At 41.8% G+C, this 23,776-nt stretch overlaps 1 protein-coding gene across 2 annotated transcripts in view; it reads left to right on the top strand.

Moving 5' to 3' along the window:
• The window catches only part of LOC132830572 (protein CASP-like), a 596,312-nt gene that overhangs the window by 525,190 nt on the left and 47,346 nt on the right, over window positions 1–23,776 (top strand). The window contains exons 22-23 of one of the 2 annotated variants that reach the window (XM_060848389.1): window positions 10,250–10,514; window positions 22,099–23,354. The exons of the other annotated variant lie outside the window; for it this stretch is intronic. Coding sequence (XP_060704372.1) covers window positions 10,250–10,514; window positions 22,099–22,885 — 1,052 coding nt within the window. The 3' untranslated portion in view covers window positions 22,886–23,354. Of the gene's footprint in view, window positions 1–10,249; window positions 10,515–22,098; window positions 23,355–23,776 lie in introns of those variants that run through there. 2 annotated transcript variants of the gene reach the window in all.

The following is a 23,776-nucleotide window of genomic DNA, read 5'->3' as shown; positions in this document are numbered from 1 at the left end:
CAACTTTCATTTCACGAGGGCCAGGAAAAGAGAGGCTGGATAATGCACTGATCAGACTGCATTCAGAATATTGTGAGCAGTTCTGGGTCCCATATCTAGAGAAGGATATGCTGACCTGGGAAGGCGTCCAGAGGAGGTTTACAAGAATGATCCCAGGATGAAGGGCTTGACATAAGAGAACTCTGGGTGTGTACACGAAGGAATTCAGAAGCAGGAGGGGTGGAATCTCATTGAAACTTATAGATATTGAGAAGCCTGTATTGGGTAGATATGGCAAAGATGTTTCTACTAGTAGGAGGGACAAGGATCTGAGGGCACAGCCTCACAGTGAAGGGATGACCCTTTAGAATTGAGATGTGGAGGAATTTCTTCAGGCGGAGGGTGGTGAATTTGTACAAGGCATTGAATGTATTTAAGACAGAGATGGATAGGTTCTTGATTAGTAAGGGATTAAGGGTTGTGGGGAAAATGCAGCAGAATGGGGTTGAGAAACATATCAGCCAGAGCAAGGCAGATTTGCTTGACCAAATTCTGCTCCTGTATCTTATTGTCTCACTGCTCTTGAACTTTATGCCTTGTCTAATAAAAGCAAGTAACTCATATGCCTTTTTACCCACCTACCTTAAGGAAAGGATGGATATGCACTCCAAGGTCCCTCTGATCCTGGTGCTTCCCAGGATCATTTTCTGATTCAGAAGAGCTCAGTCAACTGAAGAAGGACAAAGGGTTGTGTGTGGGTGTGATGGGTGAATGAAAGATAATGGTTTAACAGTTTTGAGATTCTTGGCTGCATGCCCAGCAATGAGTCTCTCATTTTTTCAACATTCAAAGTAGCCCTTGAGAAATCTTTTTTTTAAAAATGCATGCATCATAATGTAGTTGTGAACTACATTAAACAAACAGAAAATGTTTGAGCACCCAGCAGGTCTGGCAGCACCTGTGGAGAAAGAAACAGTTAATGTTTTGAGTCTGATATGTCATTCTTCGTATCTATAATTCTTTTCTTAGTTCATATGAATGATACAGGATTAATACAGCACTTGTATGTTATGATTTGATTATAACTTGTGATGTTGATTGGTTTTGGTGCAAATGTTATGATTGTATAGCTGCATAATGAGTTTTGGAGAATGCATATTACGACACATTGTGTAGCACACTTGTTGCAGATGAATTGTAGCCTGTGCAGAGCAATGGTTCTCTATGAAGTCCACAGACCTCAGAAGCTCAGTTTTCAGACAGCATCTGTAAAATGCTGTTATAGAGAGAATTGGCTTGTGGGTGGATGACATTGAGTGACTGTTCAGGGAGCCATGGCCAGAGCTTAGATCTCATCACAACAGAGTTATTCAGGGCAGCCTGCTGTTGGTTAAAATGCTGAGCTTTTAATATATGCCCTTCACACAGTGATCAAGTAAATGTTCATGGTGTCTGTGGCTAATACTGCAGTGTCATTCAAGGAAAGGTTAAAGCTTGCAAAGTAGATCCAGATCATCCTTCAGTGAGTTTTGTGGTCATCAAATTGTATTTTTAATTAAATAGGATTTTTAATAGGTGCTTTGTAGTGTCATTCTGCTATTCTTTCCACTTTCCACCTCGAAGGATTAGGACAGCAAGTGCATGGAAACACTATGACCTATGAGTTTCCCTGCACATTCTTTAGAACTTCAGAAAGATTAATATTTGGAACTCCAGTGACTCCACACCAGCTTTTCAAGAGCATCTAGGGCAGGGCAAGAAATGTTGAGTTTACTATCAATTTGTATTTCTAGCCTCAAGTTTTTGAAACATTTAGCTATCTTATGACAATGATCATTGGTATGGCCAGTACACAGAAAACCATTGTTTATCAGTAATATGTCTATTAATGTGGCATGTATGATGCAAAAACATGTCAATGAATTCCACTTGAAGGGCTTTGATTATATGATCACTCCAGATTTATTGACTCTAGTTTAGAATTAATGACTGAGTTGTTGTACACAGTTACATCTTTGCTATCAGAGATACATCTGGCCGTATATCTAGTACACTTAGTCATTCTAAGCCTGGAATTATTTAGGAAATTGTATTAAATATGCACCAAATATGCCTAAAAATTTTCACCATCTTTATAATCTCTTTTTTTCCCATAATCTCTGCATATCTAGTTAAAAATCACACACCAGGTTATAGTCCAACAGGTTTAATTGGACGCACACTAACTTTCGTAGCGACGCTCACAATCACCTGATGAAGGAGCGTCGCTACGAAAGCTCGTGTGCTTCCAATTAAACCTGTTGGACTATAACCTGGTGTTGTGTGATTTTTAACTTTGTACACCCCAGTCCAACACCGGCATCTCCAAATCATCTCTGCGTATCTGCCACTCTTCTTAAAGTCCATTTCCACTGACCATTAATTGTCAAGTGGATATGAGATTTACTGGATTTGTCTCCAGCACAACGTCTTAACACTCTTCCTGCTTTGGTTTACTGCTTAGTATCCCATATCTCTTTTTTGCCTCTGTGACTCCATCTTCTAGAACTTTACTTCACCTTTTTCTTGCTAATTGTCATTTCAGATACCTCCTCAGCAGTTTCCTCTGTGATTAATCTCATTCCTATATCTGCTTAGTATGCACCATTATTCTGAAGAGAAACATTTTGAATTGATTATGCACATCAAAGTTGACAGGCATAAACTGTTATCTTGTTAAACATGCAAACAAGAGTAGGGAGTTCCTGATGAAGGGCTTAGGCCTAAAACGTCGACTCTCCTGCTCTGTGGATGCTGCCTGACCTGCAGAGCTTTTCCAGCACCACACTGTCAACTCTGATCTTCAACATCTACAGTCCTCACTTTCTCCAAGAATTGGGAGTAGCCCATTTAGCCTATTGAATCTTCTCTGCCATTAAATACAATCATAACTAATAATACTAATAAGATTTGTTGCTCATAGCTACCTTCTGTGTCTCTCTGGACTCAGACACCTGTGTGACAGCTCACGTTTTCATGATAACTGCATCAAAAGTTGAGCCAAAAGCAAGGTGGTAATATGAAGGAGAAATAATAGAAGGTTAAGATGAACAAAATTTCATGATTTGTATAGTGAAGGGGACTGGAGTTCAGTATAAATTGCATTCAGTGATGACTTTATCTCACAATCATCTGGAGTACTGACATTGTTTAGTTGATAGTCTAGATTGAGTAGTCATTACTGTTCATTTGGTAGTTCACTTGCAATGAATAACCTATTCACATGGACACCTTTAACAGTTCCTGTGTGACACATGATTAGTCACAACATGTTAAGAAGCAAACACAGAAATAAAGATTATTTAGAACGTGCTGCCAGGACATGACATGGCTCAGTGATTAGCACTACAGCCTCTCAGCACCAGGGACGAGGTTCGATTCCAGCCTCAGCCGGCTGTCTGTGTGGAGTTTGCACATTCTCCCCATGCCTGCGTGGGTTTTCTCAGGTTGCTCTGGTTTCCTCCCACAGTCTAAAGATGTGCAAGTCTGGTGAATTGACCATGGTAAATTGACCGTAGTGTTAGGTGCATTAGGCAGAGGGAAATGGGTCTGGGTGGGTTACTCTTCAGAAGGTCGGTGTGGACTTGTTGGGCTGAAGGGCTTGTTTCCACACTATAGGGAATCTAATGTGTGTAGCACAGTGGCTCAGTGGTTAGCGCTGTTGCCTCACAGCAGCAGGGACCTGAGTTCAATTCCCACCTCGGGCAACTGTCTGTGTGGAGTTTGCACGTTCTCTCTATGTCTACGTGGGTTTCCTCTGGGTGCTGCAGTTTCCTCCACAATCCAGAAATGTGCGGATCAGGTGAATTGGCCATGCTAAATTGCCCAGTGTTAGGTGGGCAATTGTTACCCCTATTCAGGGGTAAATGTAGGGGAATGGGTCTGGGTGGGTTACTCTTTGAAGGGTCGGTGTGAACTTGCTGGGCCAAAGGAACTGTTTCCATACTGTAGGGAATCTAATAAGAATCTGATAAAAATAAAGCACACTGTTATTGTTTATTGCAATGACTTTCAAAGATAGAATAAGCCTTTTAAATTACTGAATTGTTTTTTGGGTAGTAAATAAGATTACCCATCCAATTATATTTACTTCCTCATAAAATATGTCAGAGTAAATCTCGACAGTTGCTCCTTGAATATTTTAATTATCAGCTTAATAATAGCATAACGCCTTTAACTAATAAAACATCCTGAGATACCCCACAGGGCTTTTCAAACAAAATGTTTCACTGAGCCCCGTAGATAGATTTTTTAGGGCAAATAGCCAAAAACTTGTTCAAAGTGAATGGGTTTTGACAAATGTCTTGCAGGAGCAGGGGAAGGTAGAGAAATGGATAGACTTATGGAGGGAATTGCAGAGTTTAGGGCCTCAGCAGATGAAGGCACAACCATTATTGGTCAAGTAATCCAAGTCAGAGATGACTAGGAATGCAGGTATCTCCGGGGCTCGTATTGTTTTGAGATATTGCAGAGATGGGGACAAGTGAGACCATAGAGACATTTGAAAAAGGATAAGAATTTTTACGGTTGAGCATTGCTTGTATTATAGCCAAATTAGTGATGATTGGGATTTAGTGACAGTTAAGATATGGGCAGCAGAGTTTAGGATGGCTTCAGGTTAATGGAATGCAATAAGAAAGGCCATCCAGACCTTTGTTACAACAGCCAAGCCTGGTGATAACAAAGGCATGCATGAGAGTTTCAAAGCATAGAAGTTGAAGCAGGGTTCAATAGTCAGTTGATGTGATGGAAGTGAAACAATATAGTCTTAGTGATTGTATGACTACACATTTGAAGATTCGTGTTGAGGTTATTAACAGTCTGAGTCAACTTCAGACAGTTACCAGGAAGAGGGATGGAGTCAGTGGAAGCAACAACAGGCAAAGGCTTCAGTCTTCCAATCCTTTGGTACATAACATTTTTGCTCATGCAGTGCTGGATGTTGAATAACCAGTCTGATAATTTAGAAACAGTGGAGGAGTTGAGAGAAAGTAAGTCAAAACTGGGTCTAGTCAGCATATATGTGAAAATGAACACAGAGTCCTCCGATCACGTAACAGCACGGTGGCACAGTGGTTAGCACTGCTGCCTCACAGCGCCTGTAGACCCGGGTTCAATTCCCGACTCAGGCGACTGACTGTGTGGAGTTTGCACGTTCTCCCCGTGTCTGCGTGGGTTTCCTCCGGGTGCTCCGGTTTCCTCCCACAGTCACAAAGATGTGCGGGTCAGGTGAATTGGCCAAGCTAAATTGCCCGTAGTGTTAGGTAAGGGGTATGGGTGGGTTGCGCTTCGGCGGGTCGGTGTGGACTTGTTGGGCCGAAGGGCCTGTTTCCACACTGTAAGTCTAAAAAAAAAAGGCAGTACATAGCTTTGAATTTAGAGGAGACCTGAGGATCCTTCAGGGACTCTGGAGGAAATGGTGCAGGAATAGAAAAAGAAGCCACTCATAGTTTTCAGGCTATGATTGGATAGATAAGAATGGAGTGAGGAGAATGCCATCTTGCACAGCATGAGAGGCACTGGAGGAGGGATAATACGATCAACTCTGTCAGAGGCTGCTGACATGTTGGTTAGAAAAAACGATTTGCCTTTGTTGCAAATCCATAGGATGTCATTGGTCGCTTTACTGCTGCAGAGGTGGAAACCTGATTGGAGGGATTCAGAATAGTTTGAGGAAAGATGGACATGGGTTTGAAAGGTAACACACATTCAAGGAATTCATAGAGGAAAGGGAGGTTGAAGAAAGGGGCATTAATTTGAAATATGTCAAGGCTTAGCTTCTTAAGGAGAGCAGTGCCCACAGCAACATTTGGAGAAGAGAATGATACACCCAAAAGAGAGAACATTAATCATCTCATCAGAAATGGAATTTACTTAGTTGGTAGTTAAGATGGAAAGGAGCTGAGAGAGATGCAGGTGAACCTCAGGGACAAACTGAGAATCTCAGGGAGGGCATGAGCAATAATTAGAGAGAGACAAGACAAAGAAATGAGTTCAGTATTGGGGGAGGAGAGCCTCCAGGGAAATTAGGCTCAGGGGGCTACAAAACAGGGGCAAGTTAATTTTATGACACTACTTTTATATTAAAGAGCAAATTATTCATCTAATTTTCTATGGATGGATTCTGTATTTCCTTCAAGCCAGCAGCACAGAATCATTGCCTCGTGAAGTGGATTGCTTATTCCTTGTTGTTGGATGAAAATTAGGTGTGCAGAAGAATTGATGAAAGGCTAAGAAGAAGTGATTTAATGAATTGTTATGACCTAGAATGTTCTATCTGAATGTGTGGTGGAAGGAGATTCACAAGTAAAGTTGAAAAGTAAATTAGCAAATAGAGTCATAGAGAGGTACAGCATGGAAACAGACCTTTTGGTCCAACTCGTCCTGCCGACCAGATATCCTAGATAAATCTAGTCCAATTTGCCAGCATTTGGTCCATTTCCCTCTAAATGCTTCCTGTTCATATACCCAACCAGATACCTTTTAAATGTTTTAATTGTACAACCTCCGCCACTTCCTCTGGCAGCTCATTCCATATACACGCACCGCCCTTGTGTGAATATGTTGCCCCTAAGGTCCCTTTTAAATCATTCCCGTCTCGCATTAAAATTATACCCTCTAGTTTTGAACACCACCCCCCACCCCACCCCAGGGAAAAGGCCTTGTCTATTTATCCTATCCATGCCTCTCATGATCTTATAAACCTTGATAAATTCACCCCTCAGCCTCCAATGCTTCAGGAAAAATAGCCCCAGTCTATTCAGCCTCCCCCTATAACTCAAACCCTCCCCAAACTTGGCAACATCCTTGTAAAACTTTCCTGAGCTGTTTCAAGTTTCACAATAGCAGGGAGACCAGAACTGCACACAATATTCCAAAAGTGGCCTAACCAATGTCCTGTACAGCCGCAACATGACCTCGCAACTCCTACACTCAATACTCTGACCAATAAAGGCAAGCATACCAAATGCCTTCTTCACTATCCTATCTATTTGTAACTCTACTTTCAAGGAATTATGAATCTGCACGCCAAGGTCTCTTTGTTCAGCAATACTCCCCAGGACCTTACCATTAATTGTGTAAGACCTGCCCTGGTTTGCCTTTCCAAAAAGCAGCATCTCTCATTTATCTAAATTAAATTTCATCTGCCAAACCCTCTGCCTGTTGGCCCATCTGATCAAGATCCTGTTGTAATCTGAGGTAAGCTTCTTTGCTGTCCACTACACCTCCAATTTTGGTATCGTCTGCAAGGTTACTAACCATATCTGTTATGTTCACATCCAAATCATTTATATAAATGATGACAAGCTGTGAACCCAGCACCAATCCTTGTGGTCATAGGCCTCCAGTCTGAAAAGCAACACTCCACCACCATCCTCAGTCTTCTAACTTTAAGCTAGTTCTGTATCCAAATGGCTAGTTCTCCCTGTATTCCATGTGATCGAACCTTGCTAATCAGTCTCACATGAGGAACCTTGTTGAATATCTTACTGAAGTTCATATAATCACGTCCACTGCTCTCCCTTCATCAATCCTCTTTGTTATTTTTTCAAAAAACTCAAATCAAGTTGGTGAGACATGATTTCACATGCACAAAGCCATGTTGATTATTCCTAATCAGTTCTTGCCTTGCCAGTCCTTATAAACCTTGACCTTCAGGTTCTGACCAAGGATTCTCCTGCTCCTTGAATGCTGCCTGACCTGCTGCACTTTTCCAGCAACACATTTTTCACCTCAGGATTCCCTGCAACATGCCTACATTTCTTAAATAGTGGCACCATGTTAGCCAACCTCCAGTCTTCTGGCACCTCACCTGTGACTATCAATGATACAAATATCTCAGCAAGGGGTCCAGCTATGACTTCTCTAGTTTCCCACAGAGTTCTAGGGTTCACCTGGTCAGGTCCCAGTGATTTATCCACCTTCATACACTTTAAGCCATCCAGCACCACCACCGCTGTCACATTGATATTTTCAATATGTAGCTATTTCCCCAATTTTTTATTCTAGATTCCCTACAGTTTGGAAACAGGCCCTTTGGCCGGACAAGTCCATACCGACCCTCCGAAGAGTAACCCACCCAGACACATTTCCCTCTGATTAATGCACCTAACACTCTCAGCAATTTAGCATAGCCAATTCATCTGCACATCTTTGGACCGTGGGAGGAAACTGGAGCACCCGGAGGAAACCCAGGCAGACACTGGGAGAATGTGCAAACTTCACACAGACAGTTGCCCGAGGATGGAATTGAACTTGGGACCCTGGCACTGTGAGGCAGTGCTAACCACTGAGTCACTGTGCCGTCCTTTATCTTCTATATCTTTTCCACAGTAAACACTGATGCAAAATACTCATTTAGTATATCTCCCATGTCCTGCGGTTCCACACATAGGTGGTCTTGCTGATCTTTCAGGGGCCCTGTTCTATCCCTAGTACCCTTTTGTCCTTAATGTTTTGTAAAATCCTTTTGGATTCTCCATAATCCTATTTGCCAAAGCTTTCTCGTGTCCCCTTTTTTGCACTGCTGATATGGATAGGGTAAATAGACAAGGTCTTTTCCCTGAGATGGGGGAGTCCAGAACTAGAGAGCATAGGTTTAGAGTGAGAGGGGCAAGATATAAAAGGGGCACCTTTTTCACACAGAGGGTGGTACGTGTATGGAATGGGCTGCCAGAGGAAGTGGTGGAGGCTGGTACAATTGCAACATTTAAGAGGCAGTTGGATGGGTATATGAATAGGAAGGGTTTTGAGGGATATGGGCTGGGTGCTGGCAGATGGGACTAAATTGGGTTGGGATATCTAGTTGGCATGGACAAGTTGGACCGAAGGATCTGTTTCTGTGCTGTACATCTCTGTGACTCTATAAGTATACTCCTACTGCCTTTAAACTCTTCTCAGGATTCACTCAATCCCTGCTGTCTATCTGACGTATGCTTCCTTTTTCTTGACTGAAACCTCAATTTATCTAGTCATCTAGCATTCCCTACATCTACCAGCCTTGCCTTTCACCCTAACAGGAACACACTGACCATGAACATTCGCTATCTCATTTCTGAAGGCTTCCTTTTCCAGCCGTCCCTCTACCTGCAAACATCTACCCCCAATCAACATTTGAAAGTTCTTGCCTAAAACCATCAAAATTTGCTTTCCTCCAATTTAGATCTTTAACTTTTAGATGCAGTCTATCCTTTTCCATCGTTATTTTAAATTAATAGAATTATGGTCGCTGGCCCCAAAGTGCTCCACCACTGACACCTCAGTCACCTACCCTCCCTTATGTCCCAAGAGTAGGTCAAGTTTTGTTGTAGGTACATCCACATACTGAATAAGAAAATTTTTTTGTGCACACTTAACAAATTCCTCTCCATCCAAACCTTTAACACGATGGCAATCCCAGTCTATGTTTAGAAAGTTAAAATCCCCTACTAAAACCACCCCATTATTCTTACAGATAACTGGGATCTCCTTTCAGACATTTTTCTCAATTTTCCACTGACTATCGTGAAAAGGAAATATATGTGGAGCTCTGGGGAAAACAAAGAAAGTGGAACTGATTGGGTGGTTCATTCAAAGAGCCAGCCTAAGGATCCTGTCCAGTTCTGTGATTCCACAGCACACCACTAACCTGGCGATGGAGTTATTAATGAACCCTCCTTCCCTTTGATTATTATCTAGTCTTGATTAAATGACTTCTGTGTCATTCTAATGACCGTAAGATGCTAGAGCAGAAGTAGATTATCCAGCCCGAGCAGTATGCTCTGCCATTCAATAAGATCACGGCTGATCTGATATTCCTCAAATTGACTTGCCTGCCTTTTCCCCATAACCCTTGATTCCTCTGCTGATTAAAAATCTGTGTATCTCAGTCTTGAATATACTTAATGACCGAGCCTCAATAGTCCTCTGTGATAAAGAATTCCATAGATTCACCACTCTCCTGGAGAAGAAATTCCTCCCCATGTCTTAAATGTGCAACCTCTTATTCTGAGATTATTCCCTTTGGTTCTGAAATTTCCCACAAAAGGAAACAACCTCTCCATGTCCACCCCGTCAAGTCCCCTAAGGAATCTTCCATGTGGTGAAACTTCAGGTTCTAAATTCACTTAAAACCACAATGTTTGATGAACACTTAGTTATAAGACTGATATGTTTTTTTTCTTTAAAAAAATTAAACTATTGCTTTTTCTTAACAATGAGATGAACTGGAAGTTTAATTTTTTTGTTTCAGCCTACATGAAACGCCGACATAGCTCAGTGAGTGACGGTCATGGTAGTGACTCTTCAGTTGCTGGGCTTGACTACAGTCAGAGCGCCAGTCCCCAGCCACAGGTTCATCTGAAGAAGCCTAGGGTGGTGTTGGCCCCTGAAGAGAAAGAAGCTTTGAAGCGAGCTTACCAGCTAAAGCCATATCCATCCCCAAAAACTATAGAAGAACTTGCTGCTCAGTTGAATCTGAAAACCAGCACTGTCATCAACTGGTTTCATAATTACAGGTGAGTGCCTCTTCGTTACTTGACTTTCAATACAAATGCCCTTAATATTGAGCGCAACAAGTCAGTGAATGAGAAGCATTCAACAATTTGCACAATGTGCACACTGAAAGGCCAATAATCAATGCTCATTTCAGGAAAGCTAGGTTTTGTTTAAGTGAGAGAAAGAAAAGACATCCATGAATAGATTTATAAAGAGCATTGTAATTTCCACCTAATACTTGCAGATCTACAATACCCAGCTGCACTCTGACACCAGACAGAAAATTTACAAGGAGCCACTATTGAGGCATGAAGGGAACAAGTATAATCAAGTAAAGAAATATTGCACTTCTTACAATCTCCAGATTCCTCAACGTACTTCACAACCAATGACCTGTTAAGCCCAGAGGATGGTGCAAATCAACTGCAACAGGAATGGAGAGACAAGTAGCAAATAGAGAGAAGTTTGCAGTGATGTATTTTTCGCAAAGAGATGGAGAGTGACAATACAGATGTAATGGCACAGTTCAAAAGTTTAAGCACCAACCAATAGATCCAAGTACACAGATTTGCAAAGACACAAGACATGTTGGGAGATTCATTAGCAAAGTATCTCAGATTTCATAAATAAAAATTTTGAATACTAAAGCAGGGAAGATTTACAAAATCTTTACAAAAGCATCAGTTAGGCCACAACGAGTACTGGTCACCACTCTTCAGAGAGGATGCGAGGACATTTGAGAGATTGCAGAGGACACTTACAAGAACGGCTTGAGGAATGAGAAATTTAACTACAAGGTTGGAGAAACGTGGTTTGTTCTCCCTGGAGAAAGTGAGGACCCCACCACTAGGGATATATTTCCCTCCCCTATTAGCGTTTCAGAGAGTCCACTACCCCCACACCCCGCGTCTCCCTTGTCAGACCAATCCCCCACCACCATACCTGCTCACACCCCACTCCTGGCACCTTCCCCTACCTCTGCAGGAAGTGCAAAACCTGCGCCCACACCTCCCCCCACCTCTGTCCAAAGCCCCAAAGGATTCTTTCACATCTGACAGAAATTCACCTGTACGTCCATCAACGTCACCTACTGTATGTGTTGCACCCGATGTGGTCTCCTCTACATTAAGGAGTTAGGACGCCAATTTGTGGATCATTTCAGAGAACATCTCTGGGCCACCCACACCAACCCTACCACTCCGTGGTTGAACACTTTAACTCTCCCTCCCACTCCACCAAGGACGTGCAGGTCTTAGGTCTCCTCCATCACCAAACCTTAACCACCCAAAGCCTGGAGGAAGAACGTCTCATCTTCCACCCTGAAACCACATGGGATTAATGTGGATTTCACCAGTTTCCTCATTTCCCCTCCCCATCTTATCCCAGTCCCAAGCCTCCAACTCGGCAGTGCCCTCTTGACTTGTCCATTGTCTTTCCCAACTGTCCGCTCCACTCGCCTCTCCGATGTATTACCTTCTCCCACACCTTCCTCTACCTATTGCATTCTCAGCCCTCCCAACCTTCTCCCCTCCTATTTATCTCTCATCCTCCCGGCCCGCAAGCCTCATTCTTGATGAAGGGCTAAAGCCTGAAACATCGATTCTCCTGCTCCTCAGATGCTGCCTGATCTGTTGTGCTTTTCCAGCGCCACACTCTCAACTTAGTTCTCCATGGAGCAAAGAAGTGATTAAAAAGAGGTGTACGAGATTATTACTGGTTTGCAGGGATAGGCAAAACCTGTTCCCATCAGCTAATGGTCATCGTTAGCAATGATTCACTAATGATTGTCACCTAGCCAATTCTGTATTCTGTCATGGGTCCTTGTGTTGTTGGTGAGCCCATCCTAGAGCTGCATCTTTGTCCAGACATTTGACAGGTGTTTCTGGGAGGTGGAATTGGTATTGGTACATCAACTCAGAGAAACAGATTTAAGGTTTTGGGCAAGAGGTGCAGAAGGATACGGGGACAGTTTTTGCAGCGAGCGGTCGTCTGTAACTCGATGCCCACAAGGATGTCGGAAATGGAGATGGTGAATAATTTCAAAAGGAAATTAAGTAGGCACTTTGGTAATTGAGGGGATTAAACTTGGACCTGGACCGATAATGTTGTGTTAGTAAAAATTAGAAAGTATTTGAAATACTCAAGGTTGCATAGCAACTGTGGAAAGAAGGAAAGAGAAACAGAGTTGTCTCAGTTCTGAAATACGAGCTCTTGCTTCTGTGTCCAGGGATAATGCTCCAAGGTTAAAAAAAATAGTCATGGTAAAATTAAAGAAATGGTGGACATAGACAAAATGTGAATGGACAGAAGATGCCATCAAAAAGGGCATGATTTGAAATTACTGCGCTCACAATTGTAAAGGCTGTGAAGTTCCTGATAAGACAATGAAATGTTGTTCCTCAAACTTACGTTAAGCTTCTTGATGAGTTAATCTGCTTTGGTGATGTTTGTTGAGGGAGCGGTGTAAGTCTGAACATGAGTCATGCAGAGAGAAAGATTGGTTGGTCTAAAATTACTCACCCCAAATAATGATGCTTTCAATATGTCCCAATTCCTGAAGAAGGGCTTATGCCCGAAACATTGATTCTCCTGCTTCTTGGATGCTGCCTGACCTGCTGCGCTTTTCCAGCAACACATTTTTCAGCTCTGATCTCCAGCATCTGCAGTCCTCGCTTTCTCCTAATTAGAAAGTGGTCCGGTTCTGTCTGAAGGCAAGTGACAGCATACTCCAGAGGGTCCTTGCTGTCTGGAAACAGACAAACCACTCATTGCTCAAGCCCATTCTTTCCATTATGTTCCCTCGTGCTCCCCAATCTGTTCAAATTAAACTGGATTGAAATAGGGATGTAAGACAGTCCTTTAGTTATTTCGTAGACCTATCACCTCTAAGTCTGTACTGCTGTAAAATAAATAGACAAAGGCAAATCTTCTCAATCAACTTCTCAGAAATAATCGTTAGGTTGATAGGCCTAAGGTTCCCTGGTTCGGATTTCTTCTTTTTCATTAGCTAACTCAAGTCTACATAGAGTCACAGAGTCTTGGAGTCATACAACATTGAAACAGACCCTTCGGTCCAACTAGTCCAAGCCAACATGTTCCCAAACTAAACCAAACCCACTTGCCTGCATTTGGCCCTTATCCCTCCAAATCCTTCCTATTCATTTACTTATTCACATTTCTTTTAAATGTTGTAACTGTACCTGCATCCACCACTTCCTCTAGCAGTTCATTCCACACATAAATCATGCAGTATGAAAACGTTGTCCCTCGTGTCCTTTTTAAAACTTTCTACTGTCATGTTAAAAATATGCCCCTTGGTTTGAACTCCCCCACCCTAGGGAAAAGACCTTTACTATTCATCTAATCTATGTCCCTAATGATTTTATAAATCTCTGAGGTCATTCCCCAACTTCCTAAGCTTGTGAACAAAGTCCCAGTCTGGTTTTAAAAATCAAACCCTCCATTCCTGACAACATCTTGGTAAACCTTTTCTGAATCCTCTCCAACTTTATAATATCCTTCCTGTGGTAGGGCAACCAGAACAATCACAAGGTATTCCAGAAGAGACCTCACCGATGTCCTTTACAACCTCAACATTATATCCCAATTCCTATACTAAACGGTGTGACCAATGAAGGCAGTTGTGCTAAATGCATCCTTACCCACCCTTGTCCACCTGTGATGCAAATTTCAAAGAATCATGTACCTAAACTCCTGGATCTCTGTTCTGCAACACTACCCAGGACCCTGCATTAATTGTATAAGTCCTGCCCATGTTTGTTTTACCAAAGTAAATATCTCACATTTATCCAAATTAAATCCACCATCTGCCACTCATCAGCCCATTGATGCAATTTTTCACGATCTCTTTATAATCTTAGATAACATTCTTCGCTATCATCTGCAAACTTACTAACTGTGCTTCCTATATTCTTATCCAGGGTCATTTATATAAATGACAAACAAAAATGGACCCAGTACTGATCCCTGTAAAATGCTGCTAGTCACAGATCTCCAGTCTGAAAAACAAGCTTCCACCACCACCCTCTGTCTCCTACCATCAAGCCAGTTTTGTACATGAACATGAAGTATCCCTGACTGTATTAAGCTACTGCACCTTTCCCATCTTTTTAATCATTCTGGAACAGATAACAATCTAGAACTGAAGCCTAGGGAGCATAGTGATATTGTCACTGAATGAATAATCTAGAGACTTAAGGCTAATTACTGGGGAAATGAGTTTGAATTCCACTGTGGCAGATGTTCAATTTGGATTTAGTTATTAATGTGGAATTAAAAGCCAGTCTAATAATAACCTTAACCCTAACCTTGAAACCATTTTTGATTGTTGTTTTGAAAAAAAATCTAATTCACTGAAGTTCTTTGGGGAAATATATGTCACATAAAACATCAGAGGTTATAAGGTTGGTTAGACAGAGCTTAAAAATGTGTTGCTGGAAAAGCAATTCATGGATTTCCTGAATATTCCTGAAGAAATCCTGAGGATTTCCTGAAGAAGGGCTGATGCCCGAAACATCGATTCTCCTGCTTCTTTGATGCTGCCTGACCTGCTGCGCTTTTCCAGCAACACATTTTTAAGCTCTGATCTCCAGCATCTGCAGTCCTCACTTTTTCCCTTGGTTAGACAGAGTCCAGGCATATGCTTTTCCAGTCAGAATTGTGTTCTAACTCTCTCATGCCAACAACACTTTTACTTGTCCCCTGTGTATACATGTTAAATTCTCACCCAGTTACACTACTCTGGAAAGGTGGGACTTGACTCCAGGCCTCCCAACTCGGAGGTAGGAGCATGCCACTGCAGCACAAAAACTCTTCTCTCACCCTATTATTTGTTAATTAACATATGATCTTCATCTATTCCCTGTCAAACTCTACTAAATGATAACATGCATTTCTTACTTGGTCTGATCTCCGCATTACTCCAAATGCAGAGAAATATGGTTGACTCTTAAATGACCTTTGAACTGCTCTAACAAGCTAATCAGTTGCATCTAACTGCTGCAAAGTCAGCTGAAAGAAATAAAACCAATGAATAACCCAGCATCCATCAAGGCACCGAAAGCTCTAACCTTTTCAACCCTTTATAGAGCTCCTTACTAACACCTGAGGGATTGGAAGAGCTGAACCACAGACTAGTTAAGCAACATCCTGACATAGTCATTCTTGCAGAATCATACCTTACAGATAATATCCCACACATCATTATCACAACCCTGGGTACGTCCTGAGCCACTGACAAACCTGTCAGAGGTGGTAGTGCAGTAGTATACAGAAAGTTGCCCTGGAGTTTTCAGCATTGACTTCAGACTCCATGAAGTCTCATGATATCATGTCAAATAATGGATCAGAAAGCTGCCTACTGATTAGCACGTATTGCTGCCACAGCTGATGAATCAGTACTCCTTCCAATGTTGAACTCCACTTATACGTCACATTGAGGCTGGCAAGAGGTCATACTGTATTTCGTATGGGGAGCTTCAATGTCCATTAGTAAGAATGACTTAGCAGCACCACTACTGACTGAGCTGGCAAGTCCTAAAGGACATTGCTTCTAGACTGGGTTTGTCACAGGTCGTGAGGTAACCAGCAAAAGGGAAAACCTTATTTGACCTTGTCCTCAATTTGCCAATTGCAAATGCATCTTTCCATGTCTGCATTGGTTGGACTAATTACCATGGAATCTTTGTGGAGACAAAGTCCCATTCTCACATTGACAATACCCTCTATCATGTACATGGCAATAGGGTTAAATTTTGAATGTATCAAGCAACTCAAGACTGTGGGCCATCAGCAGCCGCAGAATTGTAACATCATAGTCTAGCAATTCCCCATCCTATCATTACCATCAAGCCAGGGGATCAACCACAGTTCAATGAAGAGTGCAGGACGATGTGCCAGAAACAACACCAGGCATACATTTCGTCACTGGACAAATAGTCTAGTGACCTAAGCATAATTACTGGGTAAATGAGTTTGAATTCCGTGATGGCAGATGGTCAATTTACATTCCAATTAATATAAGCAGCAAATAATAGATATATATCTAAGCAATCCCACTTCCAATGAATCAGATCTAAGTTCTGTAATTCTGAAACATTCAGTTGTGAATGATGTGAACAATTAACTCGCTGGAGGAAGACGTTCCACAAATATCCCCTGTTCAGTGATGATCAGTGCAAAAGATGAGGCTGAATCATTTGCAAGCCTTAAGTGCTGAGTGAATGCTACATCACAACCTTTTCCTGATGTCCCATTTCAATTCTGGCCATATGACATGAAGAAATGATAGAAGACACTAGATGCTACAAAGGCTTTGGACCCTTGACAACATTCTAGCAATAGTGCTGAAGACTTGTGCTCCAGAATCACTCCTGCCCCCAGTGATGCTGTTACAATACAGTTACAACACTAGTATCTCCAAATAATGTAGAAAATTTCTCAGGTTTGTACTGTTCAAAAAAAGCAAGACAAATCCAACCCAACCAATTACCACACCATCAGTATACACACAGTCATCAATAAAGTGTGATCAACTGGTACTATCTGGCTTCACCTGCTCATTGACATCCAGTTTGGCTTCCACCAGGGCCACTCAGCTCCTGACCTCCTTACAACCTTGGTTTAAACATGAACCAGAGGTGAGGTGAGAATGATTGCCCTCGTCATCAAGGAGCCCTGGCAAAACTGGAATCAATGGATACCGGGGACAAACGCTGCTGGTTGGAGTCATACCTAGCAGGATGCGATATGGTTGTGGTTGTTGGAGATCAGTTGTCTCAGCTCTAGGCACATCTTTACAGGAATTCCTCAGGGTAATTTCCTTGACCTGACCATCTTCAACTGCTTCATCTATGACCTTCCCTCCATCATAAGGTCAGAAATGTTGTTCGTGGACGATTGAAAAACGGTTAGCACTATTCACAACTCCTCAAATACTGAAGTAATCCGCCTATAAATGAGTAAGACACTCAAGTCAACATCCAGATTTCAACTGACAATTGGCAAGTAACATTTACATCACAAAAGTGCCAAGCAATGCCCATCTTCAAAAAGAGAGAATCTAACCATAACTTTATGAATTTTAATGGGATTGCCATTCCTGAATTCCTCACTATCAACACCCTGTAGGTTACAATTGGCCCAGAAACTGAACTAGACCAGTAATGTTGGGACTTCTTCTGCAACAAGCAACTGACCTCCTTATTTTTCAAGCCTCTCCATCATATTGAGGCACAAGAAAGTAGTGTGATGAAATCCTCTTCACTTGCTTAGATGAATGCAGCTCCAACAATACTGGATTAATTTGACAATACTGGATCCAGGACAAAGCATTTCATTTGGTTTGCACCCCACTTAGCACCCTTCAATGTCCACTCGTTTCACCAATAACAAATAGTGGCAGCAATGTGTATCAACTACGAAATATAGTAACTCACTGAGCCTCCTCAAACACCAGCTTCCAAACCTGTGACCTCTATCACCTACAAGGCAACACATCTATCTGCAAGTTGCCCTCCAAATCACACAGCATCATGATGTGGAATTATATTGTCATTCGTTCATCATTGCTAGATCAAAATCCTGGATCTCTCTCCAGCACCAATATGGTGTAACTTCATGTGGACTGCAGAGACTGAAGAAGGTGCCTCATCATCACCTTCTCAAGGGCAATTAGGAATGGATAATAAATGTTGGCCCAGCCAGCAGTGTGGACAACCTCTGAATGAAATTTTAAAAATTCAGTGCAAAGTCCCCTTCATTTTAAATCTAAACATGCTTGATGCAGACATTTTTATTTAGCAGCTCTGCATAACCTGCGAACCATTTTGAATCGTTCCTACTGTCTCTGAGTATCCATTTATGATTCATAATAGTCTTCCAGTTGTAGCCGAAAAAGCTTTTGCTATTATTGCAGACCATCTTTCCCAATCATTTCTTGGCTATTCCATTGGCTATTTTTGTCTCTCTCAATTGTACATAGTACCTCTCCCTGCTCTCCAAGTGTAGAATATTTTCTGTTTCAGGCTAATTTCTGGAACAAGTACTATAAAAGGTAGATTAAAAATGCAGCCATTAGATGAGAGAGGCTGGTTTCTTCCAGTACATAAAAGATGGGTGTTTGAGATTTCCATCAGTTATGTGATGTATTGTTTTTGTCCATTTGCTGCAGTTAGTCTGCAGCAAGACTGTATGTCTGGTCCCAGGCTGCCTATGAGTGTTACATGGGAGATTTGCCAGAAGAATTTTAATCGTTTGTTGCAGTGAAGTAATGACCTAGTTTCCTGGCCTGAAGACCAGTCTTGAAAAGCAAGGATATTTACCTTAAATAGAAGAATTTTTTGTTTAGATTTCACAAAACCTGATGTGTAAGTGCTGATGATGAATTTTGCTTTTGTTTTTAGAGGCTTGAGAAAAGTTTAACAGTGAAAATTAAATAATTCAGTTTGCTACTACAGCAATGTAAACTAGCTGACTGTTGTTATGAATATTTTGGATTATGTTCTGTATAATTGTAGTCTTTATCTTAATCTAGCCTTGCAGAAATCTTTAACATTGTTGTTTGGCATGCTCATCAGAGACATAAGATAATGATAATTAAATCAGTCAATGTTGCTTTCATCTGAGCCTTCAGCTCTGGAATCCCTGCCTCCCACTTAAATCTCTCCACTTCTCTATCTTTCTCAGTTCCTCGAAGATGCAATTGACCAAGCTTTAGGTTATCTGTTGCAGTATCTCTTCGTATGTCTCTATGGCAGTAGTTTATTGATGATTTGTCTGACGTAGACAGGCAGGAGACTAGAAGAAATGCTAGACAGCATCAGGAGGTGGAGAAGTCAATGTTTTGGGTATAACCCTCCTTGCGTTAGGTGTGCTATAGTCAGTGCACCTTACCTCATACGATGAAAGTAGTACCCTTGAGATTTGCTTCCAATTGAACTGAACCGTTTCAATGTTATAACCCATTAATTTCAGTATTGGGGCACTTCAGACTGAAGATAGAACTGCCGATATGAATACCGAAGGCATGACACATGCCTATAACACATCCGATACTTTCATCGCATCTCAAACTCTGTTGCAGGTGTGAAAAAGTTTTAATAACACAATGAGGTTCATTGTGAAAAGCTGGTACAATTTTATTGACAGATAAATAAAATTCTAATTCCTTGCAACTAGGAGCTCAGGACTTCAAAGGATGTTTTTTTTTCCCCCTGCCTAGAGAATCCAGAAAAAACGGGTAATGATACAGGGTAAGCTATTTTGGATTGAGATGAGAAATTTCTTCACTTAAAAGGTGGTCAACTTTTGTAGTTCTTTAACGCATGAAGGTGATGGAAGCAAAGTTACTAAACAGCTTTAAGAATAAAATATATTTCCAGAGACTAGCAGAGCAGGAGGATGGTGCTATGATCATGTTGAATAACACAGATGGGTTGATGGGTAGAATGACTCAGTTTTTCCATTTCTATGTAAGAACCTAACAATTTACAAGATCTTTCACTAATTACTACCATCATCAATAGGAGCCCATCTACAACAGTTACTTCATATCCTTAAGAAAGAGACGAGTGTATTAGTTATAGAGTCATAGAGCATGGAAATAGACCCTTCGGTCCAACCCGTCCATGCCGACCAGATATCTCAACCCAATCCATTCCCACCTGCCAGCACCCCGCCCATATCCCTCCAAACCCTTCCTACTCATATACCCATCCAAATGCCTCTTAAATGTTGCAATTGTACCAGCCTCCACCACTTCCTTTGGCAGCTCATTCCATACCCGTACCACCCTCTGTGTGAAAACGTTGCCCCTTAGGTCTCTTTTATATCTTTCCCCTCTCACCCTAAACCCATGCCCTCTAGTTCTGGACTCCTCCGACCCCAGGGAAAAGACTTTGCCTATTTACCCTATCCATGCCTCTCATGATTTTGTAAACCTCTATAAGGTCACCCCTCAGCCTCCGGCGCTCCAGGGCAAACAGTCCCAGCCTGTTCAGCCTCTCCCTGTAGCTCATCCTCCAACCCTGGCAACATCCTTGTAAAACTTTTCTGGACCCTTTCAAGTTTCACAACATCTTTCCGATAGGAAGGAGACCAGAATTGCATGCAATATTCCAATAGTGGCCTAACCAATGCCACAACATGACCTCCCAACTCCTGTACTCAATACTCTGTCCAATAAAAGAAAGCATACCAAACACTATCCTATCTACCTGCAACTCCACTTTCAAGGAGCTATGAACCTGCACTCCAAGGTCTCTATGTTCAGCAACACTCCCTAGGACCTTACCATTAAGTGTATAAGTCCTGCTAAGAACACCAAATGTTCAACTTTCAATGAATTACACTTTGAGAAATTGAACTTCTGTTCAGATTCTGATGTCTTCTATGTAAAAGCTAGTTTTCTAACCTCCACTTTAATTTCTGTGGTTATCTTAAAGTTGACCCTCGTGTCACTCGTGGAAATAATCAACAGCTATTTACCCTTACGTAAACATTCATAATGTTGAATAGCAGCAATTTTTATAATTATGCAGCAACTTTAAATCATGGTAGAGCCAAACAAAGAGACCAAGGGGTCAGGTGTGTATTTCCTTGCAAGTGGGGTTGCAGGGTAGGGTGGTGAGGTAGTCTTTTGATGCGCTCGCTTTCATTGGTCAGAACATTGAGTACTGCAGTTGAGACATCATGTTGCAGCTGTACAGGACACTGGTCTGGCCACTTTTAGAATACTGCATATAATTCTGGTAGCCTTTCTGTAGGAAGGATGTTGTTAAATTTGAGGAAGTGCAGAAAGGATTTATAAGCATGTTGCCAGGACTGTAGGGTTTGAGCTATAAGAAATGGCTGAATAGGCTGTGGCTTTTTACCTTGGAGAGTCAGATGCTAACCTTATAAAGGTTATACATTCATGAAGGACATGAACAGAGTGAATAACCAAGGTCTTTTTCCAAGGGTGAGGGAATCCAAAACTCGAGTGCATATGTTTAAACTGAGAGGGGAAAGATTTAAAAAGGACCTGATAGGTAACTTTTTGAAACAGGTAGTGGTGCATATGTGGAACAAGCTGCCAAAGGAAGTGGTGTAAGTGGGTACAATTACAACATTTAAAAGGCACATGGATGGGTACGTGAATAGGAAGGGTTTAGAGGGCTATGGGTCAAATGCTGGCAAATGGGACTGCGCCAGGCTGGAGTGTCTGGTCGGTTTGGGGAAGTTGGAGCAAAGGGTCTGTTTCTATGCTGTATGATTCCATGACTGTACCTAAAGGTACTTAACTGGATCATTGTAAACCTAAGCGTGATACTGAGCTGTGTGAATATTTTATTAGTTAAAGTTTTCAGAAATCTTTTCAGAGAAGTAGTTTTTAAGAAGACTGTAAACAGTAAAATGAGGTAGAGAGGTGAACATTACAAGAAGGGGATTCCAGAGTTTAGGATTTAAGTGCCTCTAACTTTGGTTAACCTTGTGCCTATGTGTCTGTTCCTTAGAGGTCTTTTGTAAATGTAATAAAAGTTCAGGAAAATCTCTGGAATTAGTAAGTATTGTTTAATAATTTATTTATATATTGTTATGTTTCAGGTCCCGCATTCGAAGGGAGCTGTTCATCGAAGAAGTGCAGGCAGGGCCTCATGGTCAAACAGGATCCAGTGGCTCTCCATCTGTCAGAGGAAATAGGACAGGACACAGCTCAGAAGGAGAAAGCTGTGATGGAGGAGACTTGGAAGCAGTGACTGAAGAAAAGGATAATGCCATGGGAATGGAAAATTACAGCACGGGATGTGTAACTCCTAAGGAAGGGCAGATGGAGTCAGTTTGCGATGAGGATACAGAGTCTGTTGTGCAGCCTGACATTAAAGATGCCACAGTGATTGATACAAAGGACTCGTCCCATTTAGAAGGAGATGCCATGGTCTCTCCTAATGCTGAGAGTGAAGATGAGGGCATCATGAAGCATCCGGGCCGAAATAAGAGATTACAGCGAGAAGCACATGTGTCAGGAACATCCCTGGAGGAATTCCAAACAAACCAGCCTTCGGCCCAGTCAGTTGTAGAAGAGGACAACTCTACCTCATCCGCCTCCACGTCGGCAACTGTAGCAGAGACCTCCCGAGATTTGAAAGAAGATACCTCTTTGATGCAGCAGGCGAGCATTGGAACGAACACAGGTTGCAGGGGCACCACATCCTCTTCCACAAAAGGCTTCCAGAAAGGCCTGTTCAACTTTTCTGACACCCCCTCGCCTGCCCAAAAAACAAGCCTGCGTGAGAACAGTTTAAGGCGTAAGAAAGCAGCAAACTTGAACAACATTATTCATCGTTTGGAGAAAGCTGCAAGTCGGGAAGAGCCCATTGAATGGGAATTTTGAGATTAAATTATTAATTATGCACAACTCCTGAGAGTTAGGTATTAAGAGACCTTGGACATTCTTTACTCATTTTATCCTGTCACGCACTTAATGCCCTGCAGGCCACAGGGCAAAAATGCCATAGGCCAAGGTGCATATAGAAAAGGAGAGCATTAAGTTCCGTTCATCATTGCATTTTCAAAGCAAGAGTTGAAACATGCAGTTAAGCTTTTGTACCCCGAAGTGTTTTTGTGTCATGACTGATTTTCAAACTGTCTGGGATTAACTGTTACAGCTTTGCCTTCTCCCTCCGCCAAGTGGGCTTCAAGCAGCGACACCCATCGGCTAAAGAGGGGTCTCCTTTGCCATAAAATGGCAGCAGAGCGATATTACACTATTAACTTCTTAACCAGAAAAAGATTGGAGAGTTTTCAAATGACTAGAATTTTGTAGCTGTTCAGTTGCCACTGAGAGATTGCACAGTCATCTGACTCTAAACACACTAGTTTGGTTTTTAGATATTTTGAGAATTCTTGCTGTTTTAAACTTTGAAAGAGGAAAAAAAACACATTTAGTCCACTTATTTTTTAAAAAAAGGTCACGTTTAAAAAAATTGTCAAAAAAGATGTGGTAGGTGAGTTAGTGTTTCTTGTATGTGAATTTAGGATAATGATATGTAGTGCACATTGTTTCATAGCTTTAACTGACTCTGGTTTCTCTGCAGGCCAGGGTTTGTTTAATACACTCCATTTTAGGCCAAATCAGGACAAGATCTGAACCTAGGTATTTTATAACCTGCTTTTTAACCTCTAAACCACAAAGCACGCTGATCAGACCTCATATTGTCTTTATGTGTGTGAGAGAGTGTGTGAGAGAGAAAGTTGTATATGTGTGAATTCTTAGGTCTGACTG

This window comes from Hemiscyllium ocellatum, chromosome 31 (genome assembly GCF_020745735.1).
Source record: "Hemiscyllium ocellatum isolate sHemOce1 chromosome 31, sHemOce1.pat.X.cur, whole genome shotgun sequence".
NCBI lineage: Eukaryota > Metazoa > Chordata > Chondrichthyes > Orectolobiformes > Hemiscylliidae > Hemiscyllium > Hemiscyllium ocellatum.
The sequence above is the reverse complement of the archived record's forward strand: the minus strand, read 5'-3'. Positions and strand labels throughout refer to the sequence as shown.